Source organism: Chelon labrosus (genome assembly GCF_963514085.1).
Source record: "Chelon labrosus genome assembly, chromosome: 7".
In the NCBI taxonomy this organism is placed as follows: Eukaryota; Metazoa; Chordata; class Actinopteri; order Mugiliformes; family Mugilidae; genus Chelon; species Chelon labrosus.
This window is the reverse complement of record NC_140343.1, coordinates 12,200,788-12,223,101: the sequence shown is the minus strand read 5'-3', so window position 1 is coordinate 12,223,101 and position 22,314 is coordinate 12,200,788. Positions and strand designations below refer to the sequence as shown.

The window sequence follows — 22,314 nt, the reverse complement described above, 5'->3', positions numbered from 1 at the left end:
TCCATCTTTATTGATCCAAAACAATCAATTTGAAAATTGCGGAGATGAAGAAGCAGCCAGAAACACTAAAGCAGAAACACGCTGCTACCAAGCGGACCAATCACAACTCTGCGTAGGGTCTGCACTGTCGCCGTAGCTACGGCATTAAAGATTGACACAGAAGCCTAAACTGCCTATTAGAAAAACCTACAATCCCACCAAGATATTAAAGCTCATAAAGGTCCTCTTTACCTGGAATAACAATTTGACTTCTGAACCTTTCATTTGGTTAGTGCTACTTTGTTGTGTACAATGGCGACACATTCATCTTCTTGAACAGGCGTCTGATGAGTAGATTGCATACACCTAGTGTAATCTGAAACCCTGCTTTTTTACAAAGCAGTTTAAGTGGTCAGTGGCACAAATTAGTTTATTAGTATAGATTAGAAACCATTTATTTTAGTCATTTTTGTGGCTAAACTTTTTGCTAAAAAATTTTATGCTTTCATTTGTTGGCAGTAAATTAGTATATCATGGTACAAATCGGGTGTTGAGTTGGTAAAAGCCATGTGAGTTATGGTGTATGACTCGTACAATAATGATATTCATATGTGAAAAATGCATATGCTGTGTGTTATTGCTCCCGGCTGCTGCTCTCAGGCTGTGATTTACAGCATTTCCTTCACAGGTGATTTGCATGATCCTCAACATTATTGCTGTCTCTTTCAGCCGCTCGGCACGATGTTGTTAAATCAGTTACTGTGCCACATTTACATGACTCAAGCCACGATGCAACCAGACAGATCAAATTGAGCAGCAGAAATAATGTTTTTGATGTAACACAAGTGCAGAAATAATTGACTGTCAGACGATATTATTTAGCCTATTCGCTACCCTAATAGTCTGCTCTTGACTCTACGCTGTGACATGCAAATGCGGACGGCTTTGTGTGATTAAGCGCTGCAACTGGGGTTGGTGGACAAGGATTCATACAGTATGCATTACTGTTATTATCCAAGAAACAAGCTGAAACATGAAGGCGGACTTGAAGAGTTTCTTGAAGACATTTTGCCACTCATCCAAGTAGCCTCTTCAGGTCTAAAAGACTGGTGGGGTTTTGGAGTTGAGACAGTTATTATGTCTTTGAAGGTTCCCATTCATCCAGATTGAGGTTTATCCAAAAGTAGTTGGGTTTCTAGAAGACTAGCTACGTCTTGGATTGTATCTCAGCTTTGTGTTTTTTTGGACAGTTTTCTATTTATTTATTTTTTTGTTAAAAATAAGTGTATCTTTTTTGTCCAATAGCATTTACATAATCTGAACTGTTTTCAAAATTGGTCATTTCACAATCATAATGCATTTTTTTTGGACTGTACACCCCACACATCTCACAATTTAGCACAATCAACAAACAGATGGGCGCATCTTTTCGAACAATAACCACAGCATCTGCTAAGTGACAGTGGTACTTTGCATGTACAAGGACAGCCTCTTCTTGGTGGTTATGTGTGTGGGTGAGGCAGAGAAGGGGTCGGGGGGTCCATCTTTCTGTTTACTCAAGTTGGTTGGCACAAATGTCCACAGCAGACAGTGGGTTATGTTCAGGGTACACAGTGTGAAAAAAACCGAACCAAGTAAAGCACGTATTTGCTCTAAGCATTAGAGAAGGACAAGTGCATAATGAAGGAATACAAGAGAAGTAGGGGGGGGGGGTGAAGTGGTGTGGGGGGGTTAGGTTGAATTGAAAGGGTTGTGTGGGTGTTTGTGTGTGTGCACAAGTGTTGCATTTCTGAGGAGCAGGCCTCACACAATGGCTGAGTTGAAGGTTGCGAGCCCTTTTAAACAGTAATAATGTGCTAGGTCACCAGTGTTGCCCTACGTCATCTCCTTGCTTTGTTAAAGCCTCTTACTTGACAAGCACAAAAGGCCAAGTGGTTATATTTCTTTTATGGTTCATGTTTTGAAACTCAAAGGTCACCGAGTTTTTTTCTGTGTCTCATTTCAAACAGTGTTTGAGTGGACTCGAGATATTGTTGGCTTTATTATGAGATCTGTCTTTTTCATGCTGTTTCATTTCAACCGTAATTGCTTTTCCTTAATAAACGTTTAATTTACCATCCATTTCTAACTGAGAGGGCCACAATGCTTTTTTCGATTTTATGGGAAGTTTTATGTAGTTTAAATTATAATTCAGAGCAACTACAAGTTAAGTGTTAGACGGATACAGAAACGGACGGATTGATGTGCAGGTTTTCTTTGCCTGAACCCCATTTTTGTCACCTGTTTACCAGTTGACTATAATGAAGAAAAGGTGTTGTTCAGCCCTCATAGGTTCATCACAGAAAACCTGATTTCTGATGTCTTTTCCAGTTTAAGCAACCAACGTTGTAGGAACCATATGCCTGCACATTGCTGACATCTGACACCCCTTCCCCTTCCTCTCTTCCTAACATGTGTTCCTCAGCATCCCTTGCAATTAGGGGCCTTGTAGATAGAAAGTAGTGTGGCGGTCTATTGCATGCATCTTCTGCAGATTACGCACAGATCTTTGCTGACACCACCGTGGGGTTGACTCCCTCTCAGTTCCCTCCAGCCACACACCATCACTTGTCATGCATGTTTAGCTGAGTTCATTGACATGCAACAGGATCGCTTTTTTTAAAAGTACAAAAAAAAAAAAAGCGAGAGAGAGAAAGAAAAAAATCCCTTGTGGAATGACAGCATGTTTGCAGCAATTTCATCTGGGTACTTGCTGTTGAAACCCTGTCTCTATCTCTGATTCCTCTTCTGTGAGCCAACTAGGAAGGCTGCAAGGCTTTACGATACTGGCCATGTTAAATGTCATAGTATTTCCAAGAAATTACTTCATTTATGTTATGCACAAGAAACAGTAACCCTATGCCAACTTTATAAGCAGAGCAAGGGGAAGTTGTGTGCATAGGTAAAATGCTAAATTATATGTTGTAGCAAATAGCAGTGTTAGCAGCAACTCAGCATCATGTTTTATTATTATATATTTAGAATATATGAATAGTAGTTTCAGGGAAAGTTGAAGCAACATTCAGAAATACTTGTAAATCACCTCCGCTCAACACAGCCAAAGCAGCTGTTAGATGACTGCTGCTTGACCCTCCTATTCATATGTCTTTTATTTATGCTTTTTTTGCACAATTGAAGGTGCATGTGTAAATCTGTTACCGTGGCAAAATGCATTATGGCTCCAAATATCCTTGATGGCACAATAAGTGTATAAATAGAATAAATATGAATGTGTGATTGGACTGATTTTCCCAAAGTAAGCAGTATCTTTAGTATCTTTATTTCAGTAATGTTCAATATTATTTGGGGATAGAACGTATGCATTTGGAAGAGTCAGAATAAGAATTTCTCTCTTTAACACTTAACGTCACATTGGTAATTACAGCAGCAGAATTATTGACAATAAAGGTGTGTGGGAGTGTGTGACAGAGAGGTATTTGACCTCTGAACGGCAGCTTGTGTTTAATGTCTCGCTGATGCAAAGTGATGTGTACTAATTCTACATCTGCTCTAACCAAACAGAGCTGGAAAGTTCAGCCAAGACTAAAAAAAAAATCACTTCCTCATAACTTATCTTCCCCTTGTGTTTCCCTGTGCAAATTCCATTTTCCCTGCATCCTTTTTGCATTTAGAAGTGACATACAAATAACCGGATATGACTTTGGGGTTTGAGTGTATATGTGTTTCTTTATGTGGATTGAGATTGTTCTTTTTTAACTTGGTTGTTTGGCCCTGAAATTGCGCTCTTGTCATGTGGGCTTAAGCTTTGAGGACTTGATTGTAGCTTCACAGTGTAAATACCCAAACAAACAGGCAGCGGTTAAAATGTGCTATCGGTTTGCTATGTATTTACATTCCTCACCCTCTCTCCAACTTGGTTTCTCTCACTCTTATTCTTGCATTTGATTTGTTAATTTATATTTACTCTCTAGCTTTTTTTCTTTCGTTTTCCATTGTTCTGCTCCCTCTCTGTCACTTACTCACTTCCCATTCCCACAGTTTCTGAATGATAGTTGCAATATTTGTGGTTCCGCGGCTAAATTAGCCATTAAATTGTCAATTTGAATCACTTGTGTGCACTTGTTACCTGAGAAGAATCTCAAAAATGCACTAAGACCATTCGAAACATTTAAACAACTGTGTTGCCTGAACTTATATTACAGTCTGGCGTTTTCTATTTGTCACACCCAATGAAACAAATCCAGAGATGAAAAATAGAGCCCATTTGGTTGTTCTTAAGCGGCTTTAAGCGCAACTGTTTATGCATATTCACCCAACCGCTACAAACCGTAGCAGGCTTTACGAATTTGTTTTTTCCGCAGCTGTTCTGCATAACACCACCACGCTATCACGCTCAGGCAAAAGTCTGGTGAAGGGAATCTATTCATAATTCAAAGAAACAACAAGGCACGAGCTGTGGCGTTGTCAGATATAACAAATTGAGGAGGAAAAGAGTTGAATTTGTATCCTCTTACGGAGGTTGACTACATTATACATACTGCAGGAGCCGCTGAGTGTGGGGTAATAGGATATATGATGGATGGCCAACCCGCTTGGGCTCCCATTCCTCTGGGTTATTCATCTATTTATCTGCTTATTTATTTATTCCTTCACCCAGAGAGACCCTCACAAACTTGAGATTTGCGTAAGATGCATAATAGTAAGCGTTGGCCTGTATGAAAATGGGGCTGAGCCCTCTGAGCTCTGGAAGTCCTCTGTTGATCGCGTGTTAAGTGTACTAATGTCTGCGGTGGTGCTGATGGTTTAAGGGGGGCCTGCAGTTTGTTGAGTCTTGATGGTTCATCTTTCAACGTAACTAGAGAACAAAGGCATGGGATATTTACTTAAACTTTATCGAAGCCACAGCATTGAAATGGATTGGAACCTTCATTCAAACCTGTTCAGTCAAATTTCCACATGTTACAGTCAAGAATCTGTCTCTTACCACGATTGTTGTTGGAACTGTAAGTATCCAAAGATGGTGCTGTTGTCAACACCCTCATCCTTAGCCACATGTACTCTTGCTCGTCTCAGCCCTTCCAAGGCCGAGCTGTCTACCCGTCACTTTTGCTTTTCAAAAGTTTCAGAAAACGAAACCTTAGTTGTAGCATAGTTGTTAAATTAAAACTAAACTTTAATCTTTTTTTATATATATATATTATATATGTTATATCTTTCAAGAATGTTGGATTGATACAGTTTAGGGGCAGCCAGCCACCAAACATAAAACCAAACCTACAGGGACTCCTGTGAGTTAGCAGCCGCCACATGTAATCGTCAGCTAACAGCCTTTTATGTTTAACCCTGTCACTGCTCTGCTATCAAGGGTGTCATTCAAGGACCTGCTTGTGCCCTGGCATAGGTCATCTCCCCTGGGCCAGGCTGTCTCACAGTTAACCACTCCCCCTTCCATCAAACAGGGGACACCATGCTTTTTCATAGTAAATATGCATTTTATAAAGCTGTGCTGCACACTGTTTTTATAACAAACTTCCATTCATTCTTCTTGGCATGTATGCACTTACTGTGATTGTGCAAGTGCATTTTGACACACAACACGCACAACAATTTTTCTTTCCTAACATAGTGCTAAAGCATTCACCACTACTGTTATCCTGCAGCTGCCAACAGCATCTCTAAACCAATATCAACACATGCACCCCCTACCCCTGGAACATTTTTCCATCATCCTCATCTCAACAACCCTTGGCAACGACATAGTCGCCAGCTTACGACAAAGCAAAGTGGGGAGAAGGGAGAGAGGAAGGTAAGAGGGTGGAGGTTCGGGGGGGGGTTAGGCCGTAGATCAGGGCAGGGAGGATGGCGGCGCGACCAGGAGGTGACAGGGGAATAACATCCCTTTCTCCTCAATCGACAGGGACCATAACTCCTGCCTCTCCAGGGACAGATTGAGAAAGGCAATAGCCCTAGGGGCTGTGAAGCACGGATGCTTAGGAGAATTGAAAGTTAAAAGAAAAACGCAGTTTGCCGAGCCACTGCCGCTGATTGAGCCAGCAGCACCACTCTTGGCTACTGGAATTTTTCACATTTCTTTTCATTTTTAGCATTGGGCATTGTGAAGGCCCAAGTGGCACACTGTCCATATTGGTTATCAACCTGTAAATCTCTACCGGTTATTCATGAGAATTTTACATTTTCTTTTTTTTTTTTTTACGGCTTTCTGCACCTATTGAAGGTAGTAGAAGAATGAGCACACATTAAGAGAGACGAAAGGTTGGGCTCAGTCAGCCCAAAATCAAAATAAGTATAATACATGAAAAATACTGGGTTGGTGTGATGAGCCAGTACTGCATTTATACAGCAGGAGGAAAATGCCTTAGGCCCTGTTATCCAAAACACTTCTATGTATCTATTAGTTTTTTCTCCTTGTGTGTCATGTGTTAAGGCAGTCATTTTTGACTGCCCGCATGTTTAGTGCTGTCAGCTGTCAAACTACAGGTCAAAAGACTTTGATTTGCAAAAGAGATTAAACACACACTGCCTGTTGAGTAATTAGCACTATTAAAATGAACTTTAATTTGGCAATTAAAGTCAATCCTGCTTACCTCTGTTTCAGTCCCAGCAGAGCTGTGAAGCTGTGAGAACGCAATAACTGACGTTTAAGTGTAGCTAAAGTGTGTAAAATATCTGTTTAACTGCTTTGTGATTACACGGTGAATGCTGCATCAACAGAGAACTCATCGCTCTCTTTCTCCCTGCTCTACATCTTATTTGTTTCAAACTTTTTGTCTGGCAAGTGTCATTTCTTACTGCATGCCCTCTAAAAAAATCTCCTGTCTCAGTTTCAGGCTTTCTCTTTCTCCTGCGTTCGGAGCAGGGTGGGCGGTTGAGCAGCCAGGGGGGAGCGGACGCGCAGCGGCTTTTTATGGCCTGATCAATTTTACAGTGGCTTATTGAATAGCTTTTAATGCCCTTCTTTATTTTTAGTTGTAACCCGCAGAGTGTCTGCCGCTCCAGGGCTGATGTGCTGGCTCGCCAGGGAGAGCGCGTGAGAGAAAGAGACAATAAATTTTAATACATTCTCTGGAAAATTACACATGTTTAATCACTGATTTTTATTGGCTCATCATGATAACATTGTCCCAGTGGGTGGCAGTGGGCTCTTAAAAGAGAAGAGGGTGGATTAGTTATGACATATTAAAGACTGAACTTGACAAAATGAATTGTTGGCTTAACCAACTTTCTTTGTCTAATGCACAGTTTATTGATTGGCACGGTAATGGTTAGATCCATGGACAATTTGATGCAGTAACTATTTTAACCTCGTACGATTGCAAAGTGGAGTCTTCCCTAGCCGCTTTTCTTTTCCTTTTTCCAATATATCAGTGTTATCTGTTAAAGTTGACAAGATTAAATATCAACTACATCCGCACGTTTCAGTGGACAGTGAATTAAAAATACAACTATTTAGAGATATAGAGGACAGACAAATTTTCAGTAGCTTTACTGAGTTGAGTCAAAATAGGTTTAAATAAAGGCCCTGCACCTCGTTCTCATTCAGTCTTCATTATATATTTATTTAGTTAAACAGATACGGTTTTTGCGAGCCCTTTCATTTTGCCAGTGGCCTTTCCAAAACCTGAAAATGTTCTGCATCGTGAGTTGAGTCACTGCTAAGTATTTGCAGTTTATTTTAGTGTATCAACCTACAAATAGATGTATAATGAATTTCTTCTTAATGCACCTGCTCTCTTTGTTAAGTTTGTCCCCCTTATTCGACCTTCTCTTGTTTCCTCTTTTCTCTCTTTACCTCTGGTTCCTGTTTCCTTAAATCTTTGTCAAGTTTTTGTTTTTTATTGTTAAAATACGTAAGAAATGTAATGCATATTATTTGTACTATACTCTTACTGTATCTGAATTGCTAACTTATAGATAACTTATGTTATCTATTGTTATGTTTACTTTTTTCCTCAGTCACATTCAGTGTGATTTAACCTCAGCAACTAGAGTGCAAGAAAGGTGAAATTTAAATGTGTGTACGCGCCAAGATTTATCGACTGCATATAAAAAAAAAAAAAAATCAGGATCATTAAGTCCAACTTTACTGCCATCAAGCTGATGAAAGCTGGCAAACACACAGACTTCATAATGCCTAGTGTATGTGTGTGCTTGTGTGTATAAGAGATGTGATAAGGTAGATTGACTCCTAATATAAATGGTAGAGGTGCCTACCGACAGCCATATAGCAGTGCCCTTTGTGTCCCTGTCTGGAAGCTTTATTCTGTGTGTGTGTGTGTTTGTGTCTTTTTTGTGATTTTGTATTTAGCAAATACTGAATTCAAGTTTGTGTGTGTTTGTGAGGGTCTGATGGTAAAAGTCAGTGGCTTTAGGTGGCTGGGGCAGCAAGTGAGTGAACCTCTTTACATGTGTGCAGACACATCTCTCAGTGGATGTTCATCTCTCTCTCTCTCTCTCTCCCCCTCTCTCTCTATGTCACACATGCACAAACACACACACACACACACACACATATACCACGCATAAAACACACCCACAAACACGCCGAGGCAGGTTAGCCCTCCTCTACACCGGCACCTGCTCCGCTGAAGGTGAAAGAAGTGCTCACTTGAGCTCATTGAAAAGTAGATGTGACAGTAAATTTTTCAGGCCCTTGTGAGATGGGAGATCTTGTTATAGCAGTCAGGATGGGGGTCAGGGCAGTGGCTGCTTGATGATTGAGGAAAAGAGAAGTAAATTCATTCTGCTTCGGGCACTTTGTCAAGTGCCAGTAGCTTACCGTTGAGAGCCACTCACCCATCACCGTGTTACGGCCCCAGAGGTCACATCCACCGCCATAAATCTGCCTCGCCTCCTCGCCTGCTAAACCTATTGCTTTACCCCGACTGAGCACGAGCAGGGAGAGAGGCTGCAGCAGCTGCTGCTGCTGCTTGTAGTCACTCAAATGAACAAAAAAAAAAAAAAAGACAGAGGGGAGAATATAGATTCTCCTTTTTGATGCCTGTGATGGTGTAACAACAGGACACTGGGTGTGCTGTTACACAGGGGAGATGTGTACATTTGGACAAATGGTTGTGTCGTGAGTGTCTGTGAGTGAAAGAATGGTGTATGAATATATATTGTATGTATTGAAAAGATATAGGGTTGCACGTATAGGTAGAGTCCTTTATAAATTCAAGGTAGTGTATTTATTTTAAAAACAGAATTGTGCACAACTCTGACAATAGCAGGAAAACAAAACTTCTGCTTTGCCAGCCTCAAACTCTTTGTCTTCACAGTCATGTCCCAGCTGATACTGCATGTCATCACCTGCCCGCAGAGTCTCCCCTCTTCTAAAGATAACCTGACTCACTCACCAGCTCTTTATTCCCGCACAACTTAAGTGCACACAACACGTACATGGTGTCCTGTGTGGATGGTGGCTGCTATCATGGAACCATAGACCACAGTAGTTCCACATTTATATCATGGTGTTAATTTTAATTTGGGCTTAAGTCCGGCAACGTTGGGTGATGGAATGAGAGACTGGTCTTAGTAAGATTTCTGCTTATTTTAGGGGGTTTGTAAAAGTTGTAGCACTGCCAACATGCTTTCTGGTCTTCATGGGACACAAAGTAATCAGAAAGCTACGATTCATATTGAACCTAGGGCTCTAGGGAATTCTACATCAATAAATATGTTTCGCTGTTATTTTTTATGCAACATTTACAGTCCTTATACTTCAGTGAAAGTCTTACATGTTTTAGATTTTCCATGCTCAGCTCCATATTCGTTCATAGAGTCACATAAAAACAGACACTAACATACACAACCCAGGGGGATACTGTTCCCTGTTTCTAAAACGGTAATTGATATATTATGGTGAAATATGGCAGAAATTATTGATATTTTTGCCATGTGCTATCATTTTTCTAGGATAGTGGTAGAGGACCGTAGTCAGAAGAAGGAAAAAGGATCTGCGTCTGGTGTGGCGGTCTGTGTGTTTGTATATACGTGTGTGTGCGTTGGTTTTTGTACACACGCTTGTCCATATGTCTACAGTCTGTGAGTGATCGCTGCTTTCTGAAGTTTGTCATCTTGCACCGTAATTACACCTGCCCCAACTTTGTGTTCGTATGCATTCAGCTGCCGTGCTCGCATTTATGTGTTGGTGTGTATGTGTGCGTATATGTGTGTGTGTGTGTGTGCACACGCCTTTCAAGCTTGTAGTATATGACCGCCAGCCTGCTTTCAATATAGCCTCTTATTAGGTGGTGATTATCCTGCCTGCGTCTGGCTTTTTTCAGCGAATGACTGGAAGTTGGAGAGGCCAGGGGCACGCTGGGAAGAAAGGAGTGAAAACTTCCTGCACCCAGCTTTCACCCTGCGCCCCTCACCTTCAGCGTACCCCTCAACCTTTCAGGAAAGCACCTTGTACTCGCACTGGTATTTTTCTGTAAACACTAGCAAAGCGATGCGTAGGTGGACTACGCTTGCATACAGGGATGTATTATATTGAAGTTCAAGGCATCTGCGTTTCCTTTCAGCTGAGCTATACCAGTTCTACCAGTTGCACTCTCTGCATTGTGTGTCTGTCATAAATTAACCTTTCCATTTATGGGCACTTGTGAACTCTTCTCTCTGCTATCCTTTTTTGCCACTGGCTCTTCTAAACACTATAAAATGTTGTTGAATTATATGTTTTACAAAGAGAGACTGGATGAAACCACAGTATTGTAGCACTTCGGGAAACCTCTCACACAATGCCAGTGTCTTTATTGGATCAGTGTGTTTACATAATCATGATTGTCAACCACAACCTAGTGGGCAAGTGCATTAATATACAATTCTTCTAACTGTGCACGGTGAAAACGCCAACACAAAACCCACAACTTATTACTAGAAATGGCCTGCACTTATGTTCACTGTCTTGCCCAAGGACACTTTGGTATTTTGAGGGTCTGGAGAATGAACCACCGATCCCATGATGTGTGGACAACCTGCTTTGCCATGTGAGCCACACCACCATGAAAGAAAACACTCATTGCACAAAATAAAATTACCCTGACTTAGCTTCCAAAAACGCAACTGATATTGCATTTCCATTCTTTAGCCTGCACCCTTCAGACACACGCACATACGTATGCAGTTTCCTGCTTTGTTACTCTTATTCTCAGCGTACTACAATCTAAAAAAATAATGACAAAATGGATTGACAGGAAAAAATAGATAGTACACAGTGTGGCAGGGTCCCGAGGGCCTGGCTGGGACCTTTGTAAGAGCCCATACATCAGCTGTCTCCCGATGGGCTTCCAAAGACGCACAACAGAGAAACACAATAGACTGGACAGATGGTCCCAAACAAACTGCAGTGGGTTTGATGCTATTAAAAGCTGTTTGCCTCATGCCAGACGCCAGCAAGTAGTGGTGCATTGTGTGATCACTTCTGAATGACTGAACGTGTGTGTTTGACTACCAGCTTCAATACGCCCTCTGCTGTGTTTTTAGCCAACAAATGACCATTCGTAGCTCGAGAAAGATGCGAGAGTGCGTGTGTGTAGTTTTCTCATAATTAGGATTCAATCAAAGACAGCACATGATTATGAAACACAAATGGTGTGATGAGTGATTTACACTCAGTGGATGCCAGCCAGCTCTGTAGGCCGTGACAAACCTTTGGCTGATAACCAATAACCAGACCCAGCATAAAATTCCCTGCCTCCCATCCACTCCTCCCTCCTCTCCCCTCCATCAGCTCTCCTAAAGAGCAGCTCTGACACCTCCGAATGATGAACCTCCTTCAGTGCGCTGACCTTTCTCCTTCGGACTAGTCACCCACCCTCCTGCCCTCTTCCATGTAGATGAGACAGAGACAGATGAAGATATTTTGTAATGTGCGTGTGCATGCATGGGCGGCCATCTTTGGGCGGGAGTGTCACGCAGCGACACAGTGAAATTAGTTTTGCTGCTGGTGGATGGCGGCCGTCCCACCTTCGGTTCAGCAGTCGACCAGTGAGATTAATCCAGACACGGGGGGCCTGTTGGAAAGAGAGAGACAGACAGGTGAGCAGACAAATAGGGCGAGTAGGTTCATGACAACAATAAACCCACCAAGATTGTGTCCATATATCTGTGTGTGTAGCTTTATGTTTAACACAGTTTGTCAGACTGCTGTGGACATAAATAATATAAATACATCCCCCACACACACATTTTTGTGTACAATTCCTTCGAGTCATTCCCCGGTTTATATAGACTGATTGCAAAAACAAAAACCAATCAGAGCTTTTGCAAATGGAACTTGTGTTGCTGACATTATCACGCTGCATGAGACAGCTCACAACGTCCTACAAATGTTATTTCTTGCAGTAATCTGCCTGTAACAATAGAATAGATTACATTTTAGTTCCATGCTCTAAATAAAACAGTGAAATGTTATCACAGTATATCAGCAACCACAGATTAATGACAACAATTAACATGGCAGCTAACTTCACATTTCCGCTTTTGGTTTATTGCACGTATTTTTCTTCACATTGTTAAATAAATGCATGGGTGTGTGCAACAAGTACAAGTAACCCTACATTTACTGAATAGCTACAAAGTTGGTTTATTTTGCCAGCTAGTTTGCAAATGGTTAAACTGAAGCTCACTAGCCATTGAATCAGGAAATGGTTTGATTGACCCTCTAAATGTCATTGATGCAGTTTGGATCAATACTTCATCATAATCCATCGTGAGTGAAGTTACTGCTAATGATCCAATATTTTCAAATATCATATTCATATGATTATGATAGTTACTATATCAATTAGTGCAACTGTGTCCACTGTGAATAGCTGTCCATAACGCTGCTTCCAACATAGAGCGACTCAGGTTCTCACTCACGGTATTATTAAAATCTTAACTGCATCATACGCTGGTGTCCGTTAGCACTGATCTGGCCTTTTTAAGTTGTCCTTGAACAATACTCACCGTACCCTCTCATCACTCTCCTCCTTCTAAGACAGTCCAAATGAGAGCATTAGCGAAGTGCCTGAAATGTAAAATGAGTGTCAGAAGTTGATGAATGTGGCATCATTAGCCATGCTTGTCTTTTTCCGTTTTCTGCTGTAATTGGCTCCAATTTATAATCCTCCACCTTTGGGCCATCCTTTATAATTCTGTCTTGTTTCCCCCTGTAATTGGTTGAGTTCGGTGCATCCTACAGGTCACACACAGGCAAGAAATCCTTGGATAATTTTTCTTCTATTTGACTTGACTCTGGTTTCACATATTTAAACATTAAAAGACCTCAATTTTGTTATTTCAGTAGTTTGGGTGTGTGGTGTAACCAGTACCTACACAGAGATCGTGTCTGCATGTTTATGTTTACTTTTTGAAGTGTTAATGGCCTTAATTAAATCTTATTTTTCAAGATTTTTTCCTGAATATAATTTTGGAAGAGTAAATAGTGATTGCATAGCATGTAACAGTGTACAGTAGTTAAACTGTTAAAACTAGCCCGTCTCTGTATCGTTGCATATATATGTTCATATGAAATAGAAATGTGTTTTTTCAGGGACAATACTGTAAATCAGTTTTCAGTTGACCTGAACCCTGCTTGATCGACCTAACTCTGTCCGTGTTTGTGTGTCTTCAGGTCAGCTGTCCATTCCTTGTGTTCCACAGCGACCAGAAAATCCCATGAGCCAAACTTCCAACGGCACTCATTTGGATAGAGAGGTAACTGACTTTTTATACACACACACATCTTATTACGCACAGCAAAGCGAATCATTCTCTCTGGGACGTTAAGGTTTGGATAGCCGGGAAGTTCAGCGGGTCAGCAGCGGAATTTGATCTTTGACCCTGAGATTAAAACAGACGTCAGGGGTTTAGCAATTACTGTACTGGGTTAGCACACTCAAGCAAGTCTATCAGTTCTCTCACTATAATTCAGTTTGATTGAAATAATTTTAATTAATTTTAACTTATAGCATGTTTAAAGGACAACTTTGTTGATTTTTCAGTATTTTTACAACTTCTTACAAGTATTGTTTGTGTCCAAAGCCTGAAGTGACATATTCGTTATTAAAGAATTACATTTAAAGAACATACAGCGGTCAAGACACATGTCCTAATCAAATGTCCTATTACTACTTTTGGAGCTACGTGTTAAATGAGCTGTATCTCACACACATAAAACTGCTCACCTTAGTCACTTTAATGCAGTGACCACTATTTTATTTCAACTTTAATGTCCTTGGACAACAAAACAAAAAACAATCTGGACCCTACTTGATATTAATGTCATTCTGAATAAAAGAAAAAAAATGATTGACTTTATGTCAGTAAAAATATATATTTTAGGCTTCAATATAAGTGTGGTCATACACTTGCAATGCTATGCAATATAATCCACTCCTAAAAATAAATGTATATATAAAAATATGGAATTTAGCTAAACTAAAGTTTGATCACATTTTTTTTCACTCTTTAAAGTTAACTTTAGTTTACGATATACAGTATAAGTTATTTTAGTCACTCTAAACACACATTTCAGATTATTTTCTATTCTCAATATAAATAAATACTGTTTAAATTATTATACAAAACTGGTTTAGGAATTTCTCTAATTAATTAAAATGAAGCGCTTTTGCAAAATAAGTCAAGTTACAGTGCGTACAGAGACGAAAACTCTTTCCTTCACACACACACACCCTCTGCTCTCCATCGCTTGACTGACTGCCTCTCCACTGGAATAAATTGAAATCCTCCAACACACACAGATCAGGCTCGCTGCACATCCCCGTCCCCCTGGTGGCCAGCACTAGAACCACGTCACACATTATTGCTACATACTGTATCCTCTGTCTCCTCGGTTTGCCTCATTATAAACTAAAGTTGTTTTGTATATCCTGAATTGCTGAAGAATTACATTCAGAGTTGCGGCATTTTGACAGTGAATAAAATTCATACTCCAGGATGTTTATAAAATAACCTCTTTGTTAAATATGTGAGTACATTTTCCTTGGGGGGAAAAATAAAAAATGTTGTTTGTACATTTACCTTTGCCTGTTTACAACTGCTCTGTGCTTTACATTGATGCAGTAAGAGGTTGAATACCTTGCTCAAGGGTACATGAATGGTTATTCTTTGCTTATCCTTCAGACACTTTTGCATTCGATTCAAAGCAGGACATTGTCAAAGCCTCCGGTCCTGTGGTTTTCACAATGTGCATACCATATTCTGTTTATTATAAATATATGTATCTTGTTTATTGTTAAAGCAGCCGTGTCCATTTAATAGGTCAAAGTTATAGTCTAAAATTAAACAGAAACCCTTAATAACTGCTATTGTTAAGACAGGCTGATTACAAGTTTATTTTAATCTATAACAAGATTGTTTTGTTGTTCTATATCTAAACAAACTGGCAGATTTGGTATATTCCGTTTGAGGTAAATACTGCTTAAAACAGACTCCTTCAGCACCCAGCCGTCTCTTTTTCTTCTACTTTAACTTGGCGAACTGCTACCGCACAACAACTTTCAACTGTCCTACTTCCAAACTGATCGAAGCTGACTTTCCTCTCCACCCAGCTTTGTTTTTATTCGCAGCCGTTGGGTGGTCCTTGTCTCTCTCCTCTCTCTCTTTCTCTCTCCCTCTCTCTTTCACTCTGCCGCTCTCTCACTCATTGTCAAGTTCACAGCGTCTGTTTCTCTTTGAGTGCTATGGGACCCAGGCATGGTCCGAAACCCAATACCTGAGTATACACAATTAAGTTCACACCAGAGGTTATTGGGTGGAAGCGCGGTCTCATTCCGCAGAATGTGCGAGTCAGGACAGGAGGGTGTGAGCTGTTTATGTGCGGCTGGTTAGTTGGTCAAGGTTAACCAAACGATGGGAGGCGGGGATGGTGTGTGTGTTGTCGGGTTGAAAGAGTCTAGAGGCTCAGCACTGGCTGGTAGTTCCCGCTGGAGGTTTGCTTTGACAGGTTATGCTGTCCAAACGCAATCAGAGATAAGCTGCTATGAAGTTTTCAAACTGCCGTCTTGTCCTGTGTATAGGTAATGCATTTGAACTTGCTACAGCGTTGGGAAACAATTGTGTCTGGTATGAAGAAGGCAGCAGAATATAAATGTAATATGTTTCATTCATGAACTTTGGAGAATACACTTCCTTAATGATAGAAGTTAAAAATAACTATAGTAAAAGACCTTTGCTATACGGAAGATAGAAGACAGTATGCTCTCATTTATCTTCTAATATTTTTTCAATCAGGAAGTGTCTACTACATTTTTTAAACCATTATACTAATAATACTATACTGTGCACTTTCTGCTTTACTCACTGGACACCTAATTTTAAAAGAATCCATGAGTTCGTGCAGGTCTTTTACACAGAAAAAGAAAAAAACAGTATTCCTGGTTTTGCCCAGCTGAGCTCACCCCAGCCGACCCTTTCAGCCTGTTGAGTGTTTCAGCGTTGGACCCGTTAGCCACAGCTCCCTCTGAGTACCATTCACACGCGATTGGGAGTCCCATGACAGGCCAGCTGGAACCTCTAGTCCACCCTTACACACACACACACACACACACACACACACGTTCAAACAAAAATCCTCCGTTGATACGCCACTGGCCAATCAGCCCGTCAGTCATATGAAGGGAGGGTTTTGAACTTGTGCGTGTGTGTGTGTTGGTGCTTCCTGTTTTGGCCTGGTTTTTAGTCCTTCCTGGCAGGGGAGCTGCCGGTGTCAGATCTGTCAGCTTTAGGACTAGCGAGACACGTAAAATGTACACTGGGGTTAAAATAATATGATGATTTTGCCGCTGTACATTGAATACATTTGTACGTCAAAAGAAATTATTAAATACTTTTTATATTTTTGTCTGTAAGGAAAATTCTCTAGAGCAGCAGCAATCTAGAGTCAAAAGCCCTAGAAAGCCAACTATCCTGATTTTTTTATTTATTTATTTTTTTGGATGTAGTGGGTGGTAGCAGCTATTTAAGACAGACTGAAGAGATGATTAGTCTTATAATATTCTTTATTGTATCAAGTTAGTAACTGTTGGATATACACCAATCGGCCACAACATTAAAACCACTCATAGGAGAAGTAAATAACACTGACCATCTTGTGACAATTCAGTGTTCTGCTGGGAAACTTTTGGACCTGGCAGTCATGTGGATGTTACTTAGACATGTACCACCCACTTAGACTAGAACAGGCACCCCCACCCCATAGCAATGACACTCCTTGATGGCAGCAGCCATCCCCTGCAGGATGCAGTCTGACGCAGGTACACACACAAAACAGTTTAGGAACAACTCAAAAAAAAACATGAAGAACAGCACAAGGTGTTGACCTGGCCTCCAAATTCCCTAGATCCCAAACTGATCAAGTATCTGTGGCATGCACTGAAGCAAGTCTGATCTACAGAGGCCCCTCCCCTCATTTTATAGTTGTAAGTTTGAGTAATAAGCAACTATTTATTAACATTTGCAGGGGTTGCATTTGCTTATTTTATTATACAATTATTGCTAAATATATAATTTACCTCGGGATGCCCAGACTGTGTTTTGGTAGTATTGTTTTATGTCGTTTTAATGGAACATAATCTTTGTTTTCTAATTCTCCTTCCACTGCTTCCTCTTTATTTGATACCAATCACACATAGCCATATGCACGCTGAATGTTTGCACATCACACACAAACACGCGCTCCATGAGAGGTGGGCATGCCTTGGGGGGTCACCAGTCATGTTCCATTAATCCGAAGCAACCTGTGGTGATTGATCAATTAGCCCTGCTTAAAGCTGGGGCTCAGGCTGATCAATAACACTGATCACTAGCCAAAGGTTTTTTCATTAAGACCTGCTGCTCTGCATGAGTAGACTCCATTAGCATAGACCAAATGGACTGTGAGGAATGCAAAACCTGGAGTGAAAAAGTGCACACAGGCCACAGTTATTCCCTCTCTTTAGTTCATACTGTGAGTGCAAGGGAAAGAGAAATATTACATTACAAACAATGTGTTAAAGAGGTATTCTTGTTGTTGTGTCTAATCTGCAGACAAAGTAATGAAACCGTGACTGCATTTGGAAATACGCAATATGCTCCTTTGCCAGTTCATTAGGTACACCAGTGAAAACAAATGCATTCTAATACTATAACAGTCCTCCACTAAATCTTAGCTTCACGAACTTTATGGTATTCAGCATTTGTTAAAAATAACTGAGAGAGTATTTTGGTTTGCAGTACTGTGCAAACGACACGTGTTCCCATTCTTTTGACAGCGCCATCTTAGTTAGTGGGCTGGGTTAGATAACAGAAACACTTTTTATGTTTAAATCAATACATTTTAACAGCACCCCAAATGAAATCCTCCAGAATGACCATCCAGTTGAAATAACAACATTATAACTGTCATGAAGGGTATTTATTGGAGGACTGTTATATAAGAATACGCTCTTTTTCACCACTGTACCTAATGTTTTGGCAGGTGCGTGTATTAATAGCTTATTTCAAAGTGGTCAAATGGCATGAGGACTTAGTTGTTTAAATGCATTTTTATAAACACCAGAATCCATTCAAACCCAGCGCTCAAAAGGGCTCCTGCTTACATTTAATAGCAGGATGTTCTGAAAAAGAGTTACCCCCTTAAAAAAAATATAGTATCCCAAAATATAACCACACAGTATATGACTCATATTGTGTCTAAATAGTCTTTATGGTTCCATAGTGGGCATGTCTGGCTGCATTTCCCTTTTAGCCCAGTCATTGTCAGCATATTTGTTAGTTACCTGAAAAACAGCGGATGCTGCTGCACCACAGCGATATGTCTGACCAACGACCCCGTCGAACCCACGGGATCATCCCTAGCCTAAAACACAAAAACACCAGCCAGCCACCACTGACAAACTCACCTTTCTCACCCTTCCCTTACCCTCACTGGGGCCAAGACCCATTGTTTCACTTAAACAATCCTCATTGAATTAAAAACTGGCCGCTTGCTTTGTTCAGTGAGGCCGATGCGTACTGCTGTCATGGGTCCCGTCGTTAATGTGCCATCACTACACCTCACATCCTCCACAGACACAGGCAGCACTGAGCGAATTTCCTCCGATCTGTGTGCACATGTCCCTCTATGGGTGTGCATGAGTGACTAACACCGTGCAAGCATGTTGGTAGATGGGGTGAATGAGTAAGAGAAGAGGTTGGTGAGTGGGTCATTGTATGTGTGTGGGTGTACATGCGTGTGTGTGATTAGCATTAAATCAGTCAACACAGAAGAGCTGATAAGCACTGAGACATGAGTTGCTTTGGTCATAGTTGGAAACACCACAAAGAACTGGACGCACACACACATTATGCAAACAGTAAGGTCAGGTCTAAACACTATGCAGTTATGCTTTGCTAAAATCTACATGTAATCGAACCGATACATCTGTGTTGTAATCTGCATTGTCTGAGGCCAAAGTCAAAGAAGCTGATTAGGACAGCAGCAATAGAAAACCATATAACCTAATAATTATTTACTAGTCCAATGTATAACCTCATGAATTAATGTGCAAACAGAATGTGGGGCCTTACATTAAAAAACAAAATCTGACTTTTGCATTTAGTTTATAGCCCCAGGAAATGTTCTGAAGACAATTTATTTAGTAAATTTAGTTAACTCTGTGTATAATTATATCTTAATTTGGGTAACTGGTTGCCCTAATGATTTAAGAGAGTGCTCTTAATGTAAGGTCATGTGATTTGATCCTTTCACCATCAAGGCTGTTTGGATGGCAATTATTTTTAAGCACTCTTATCCAAAACAACATTGAACCTGTTCACTTTTTGTAAGGCCAGAGAAGCCATTAATTTAACTGCAGAAATGAAACGCCAGTATTTGATTGGTTTTTAAAGAAATTAAGAAATACCTCACAATGGAAGTGGGATAGTTGAAGCATCCATCCAGGGAATTTTATTGCCCTTCATGCAATCCCGGGAAGAAAGGATTCAAGCTTCGGGTTTGAGCAAGGGTTAGGAATCGAGGTAGAATGTCTTTAAGAAGAGATGTTCATAAGCATGGTAACACTTGAGTGTGTTTGCATTTGTGTGACTGTGCTTGTATCTGTGTGTGTGTGTTTTTGCGGGAAGGAAGGGAGTTGGTCATAGAGATACTGGGGCAGACAGGAAGAGATCATCCTGGTGTTACCACGGCTGGGGTTAAGCCCTCTGGCTCCCCAGGCCCGTACACAGTACGCACGCAGGTTATTGCTGAAATGCTCGCACAGACACCGCCAAGAATTAAAAGCTACGAATGCGTCTTCTTCCTCACGCTCTCTCTCGCCTCTGACCTTTTACTTTCAGTATTAAGTACCACGCACCCACTTTGTGATTATTTGCATTGATGTGCAAAGAGTTTTAAGTAATTGTTTGGCTGGGACATTTCCGTGAGCCGTGGGTGGGTGTGGGTTGGTTGGGATGGGATGGATGGATGGACGGATGACACTGTATCCACCCCCACTGGGGAAAGGAAGTCCCTATCAGAACACAACAGGAAAGAGACGGAGCAAAAACAAGTGCACGTCTTTTTGGACATTAAATCGCTTCCTGTAGGACTCTGCACTGCCTCCCTGCCATCCTCAACCTCCAACCCTCAACGCGGTTTTAATCAGTCTTTTTGCAGACAGAAATCGATCAAGCTCTTTTGTCTGTTTGCTTAAACGTTTGCATGTTCCTGCACGTACATGTCTAGGACATTTCACTGATTAGTGAAATATCACAGCTCTAATAAAGAGGCTATGAATCTCATCTAGAATAACTGTAATATAATCTTTTAACAAATACAAAATACCATAGCTTCCACCGCAGCATCTGTTGCCTCATGTCCAGTGTGTGTATGTAAATCCGTGAGGCCAGTCTGATTTATGGCTGCGACTTGCCGATGTGATGAGTATCATAGGATGCAAGTGCCGTATAAATCCCTGTACCCTGACAGATCACAAGCCCTAAGTCTGGACCTGGTGCCTTGATCTCCATCCAAGAACAAACACAAAGAGACAAAGGTTCATCTGTGGCTACAGCAGGAAAGGGCCTTTTTAATAGTGACAGGAAAAGACAATGATCACAGTATTCATTCAAAACAGAAATACTGGCCCCACTCTGTCTTACTTGTCATTCTTTTTCAGGTTGTGTGTGATACTGATGGGCCCGTTGCAGACGTCGGATATATAAAGTAAATCTCATGCGCGTATTGGAAATGCTGCTCTCACACAGCGCTGTCCTCTCATCACAGGGCACAGCTGTAAAAAATATGACTTCCTTCCTAAAGGCAATTTCCTGTTTATGTCTAAATGCGGGTCAGGAGAGGGATATAGTGGTTCCTACCTCGTCCACTGTCATCGCTCCCCTAAGTCCTTACGATGCAGGATGTTATGGAGCGCAGTATCATTATTTTGAATGAAATACTTGTCCAGGGATAGATCCTTCTTGTTGGAGACACTCAACCCCAAGCTGCATTTTGATGTCTCCTTAATTTTTCTCTTTCTTTCCTTCTTCCAACATGTCAAAATTAAACAACCTTTTTCTATCTACCATGCACACATGCAAAAAAAATCCACACTCTTGTGACATTATTTGGGTTTTCTGCAAAGACTTCTCTCTCTCTGCCAGACTTAAGAGACGCTCCCCCCCTCACCTCCTAAAAATGTCTCAATTGCACACATATGGATCTTCCTTAGGCGCCCTGTTTGTTTCATTTTCTGCTGATTTGCCTAAAACAGGCAGCGGCCGCTCCTGTCAATGTTTAATTTAAGAGCTCATGTTCCCCTCTGCATGATACGTTGTGGTTGGGAGCATGGATGGGCTTGTCGAGGGGGAGGTGGGGTCCAGTGGGTGGGTTGGGGAAAATGGGTTGGAGATTGCGGGGGGGGCTAGTGGAGACCCCCAGGTCTCCGGGCGCAGTCATTAAGATGGCTCCTCGGTTTGGAGATGAGAAAGTGTGCTCTGCATTCTGGGTTCATTGAAGATGCTCCCCTGCCTACTTGGTGCATCCATTATTTATAAGTTTTTACAAATTCCTACTGACATTTTTATCAGTTAAGACTGTCTGTTCCTTATTTGACTGCGCTGGGTGTGTCTTTCCTCTCCACAAAAAAAAAGTTGAAAATGCTGGTCAGAAAAGGGTAACCGCTTGATAAAATAAAGCAGACACTTCACAGCGTCTTTTACGTGCTAGTATTTATTGTTTTGAGTCAAATGGAAATATAAGTGACAGATAATATGCCAAATAATAGCATTTAGGTGTTGACACAAAAGTAATTATTTTGCCAATATTGAATTCAGTTAGCTGAGGTAAAG

General features: G+C 41.0%; 1 protein-coding gene across 1 annotated transcript in view; it reads left to right on the top strand.

The window, feature by feature from the left end:
- The window catches only part of LOC311491139 (adhesion G protein-coupled receptor D2), a gene marked incomplete at its 5' end in the record, with an annotated part of 79,975 nt that overhangs the window by 46,537 nt on the left and 11,124 nt on the right, over window positions 1-22,314 (top strand). The window contains one exon of the mRNA XM_084549000.1: window positions 13,619-13,701. Coding sequence (XP_084405126.1) covers window positions 13,619-13,701 — 83 coding nt within the window. The remainder of the gene's footprint in view (window positions 1-13,618; window positions 13,702-22,314) is intronic.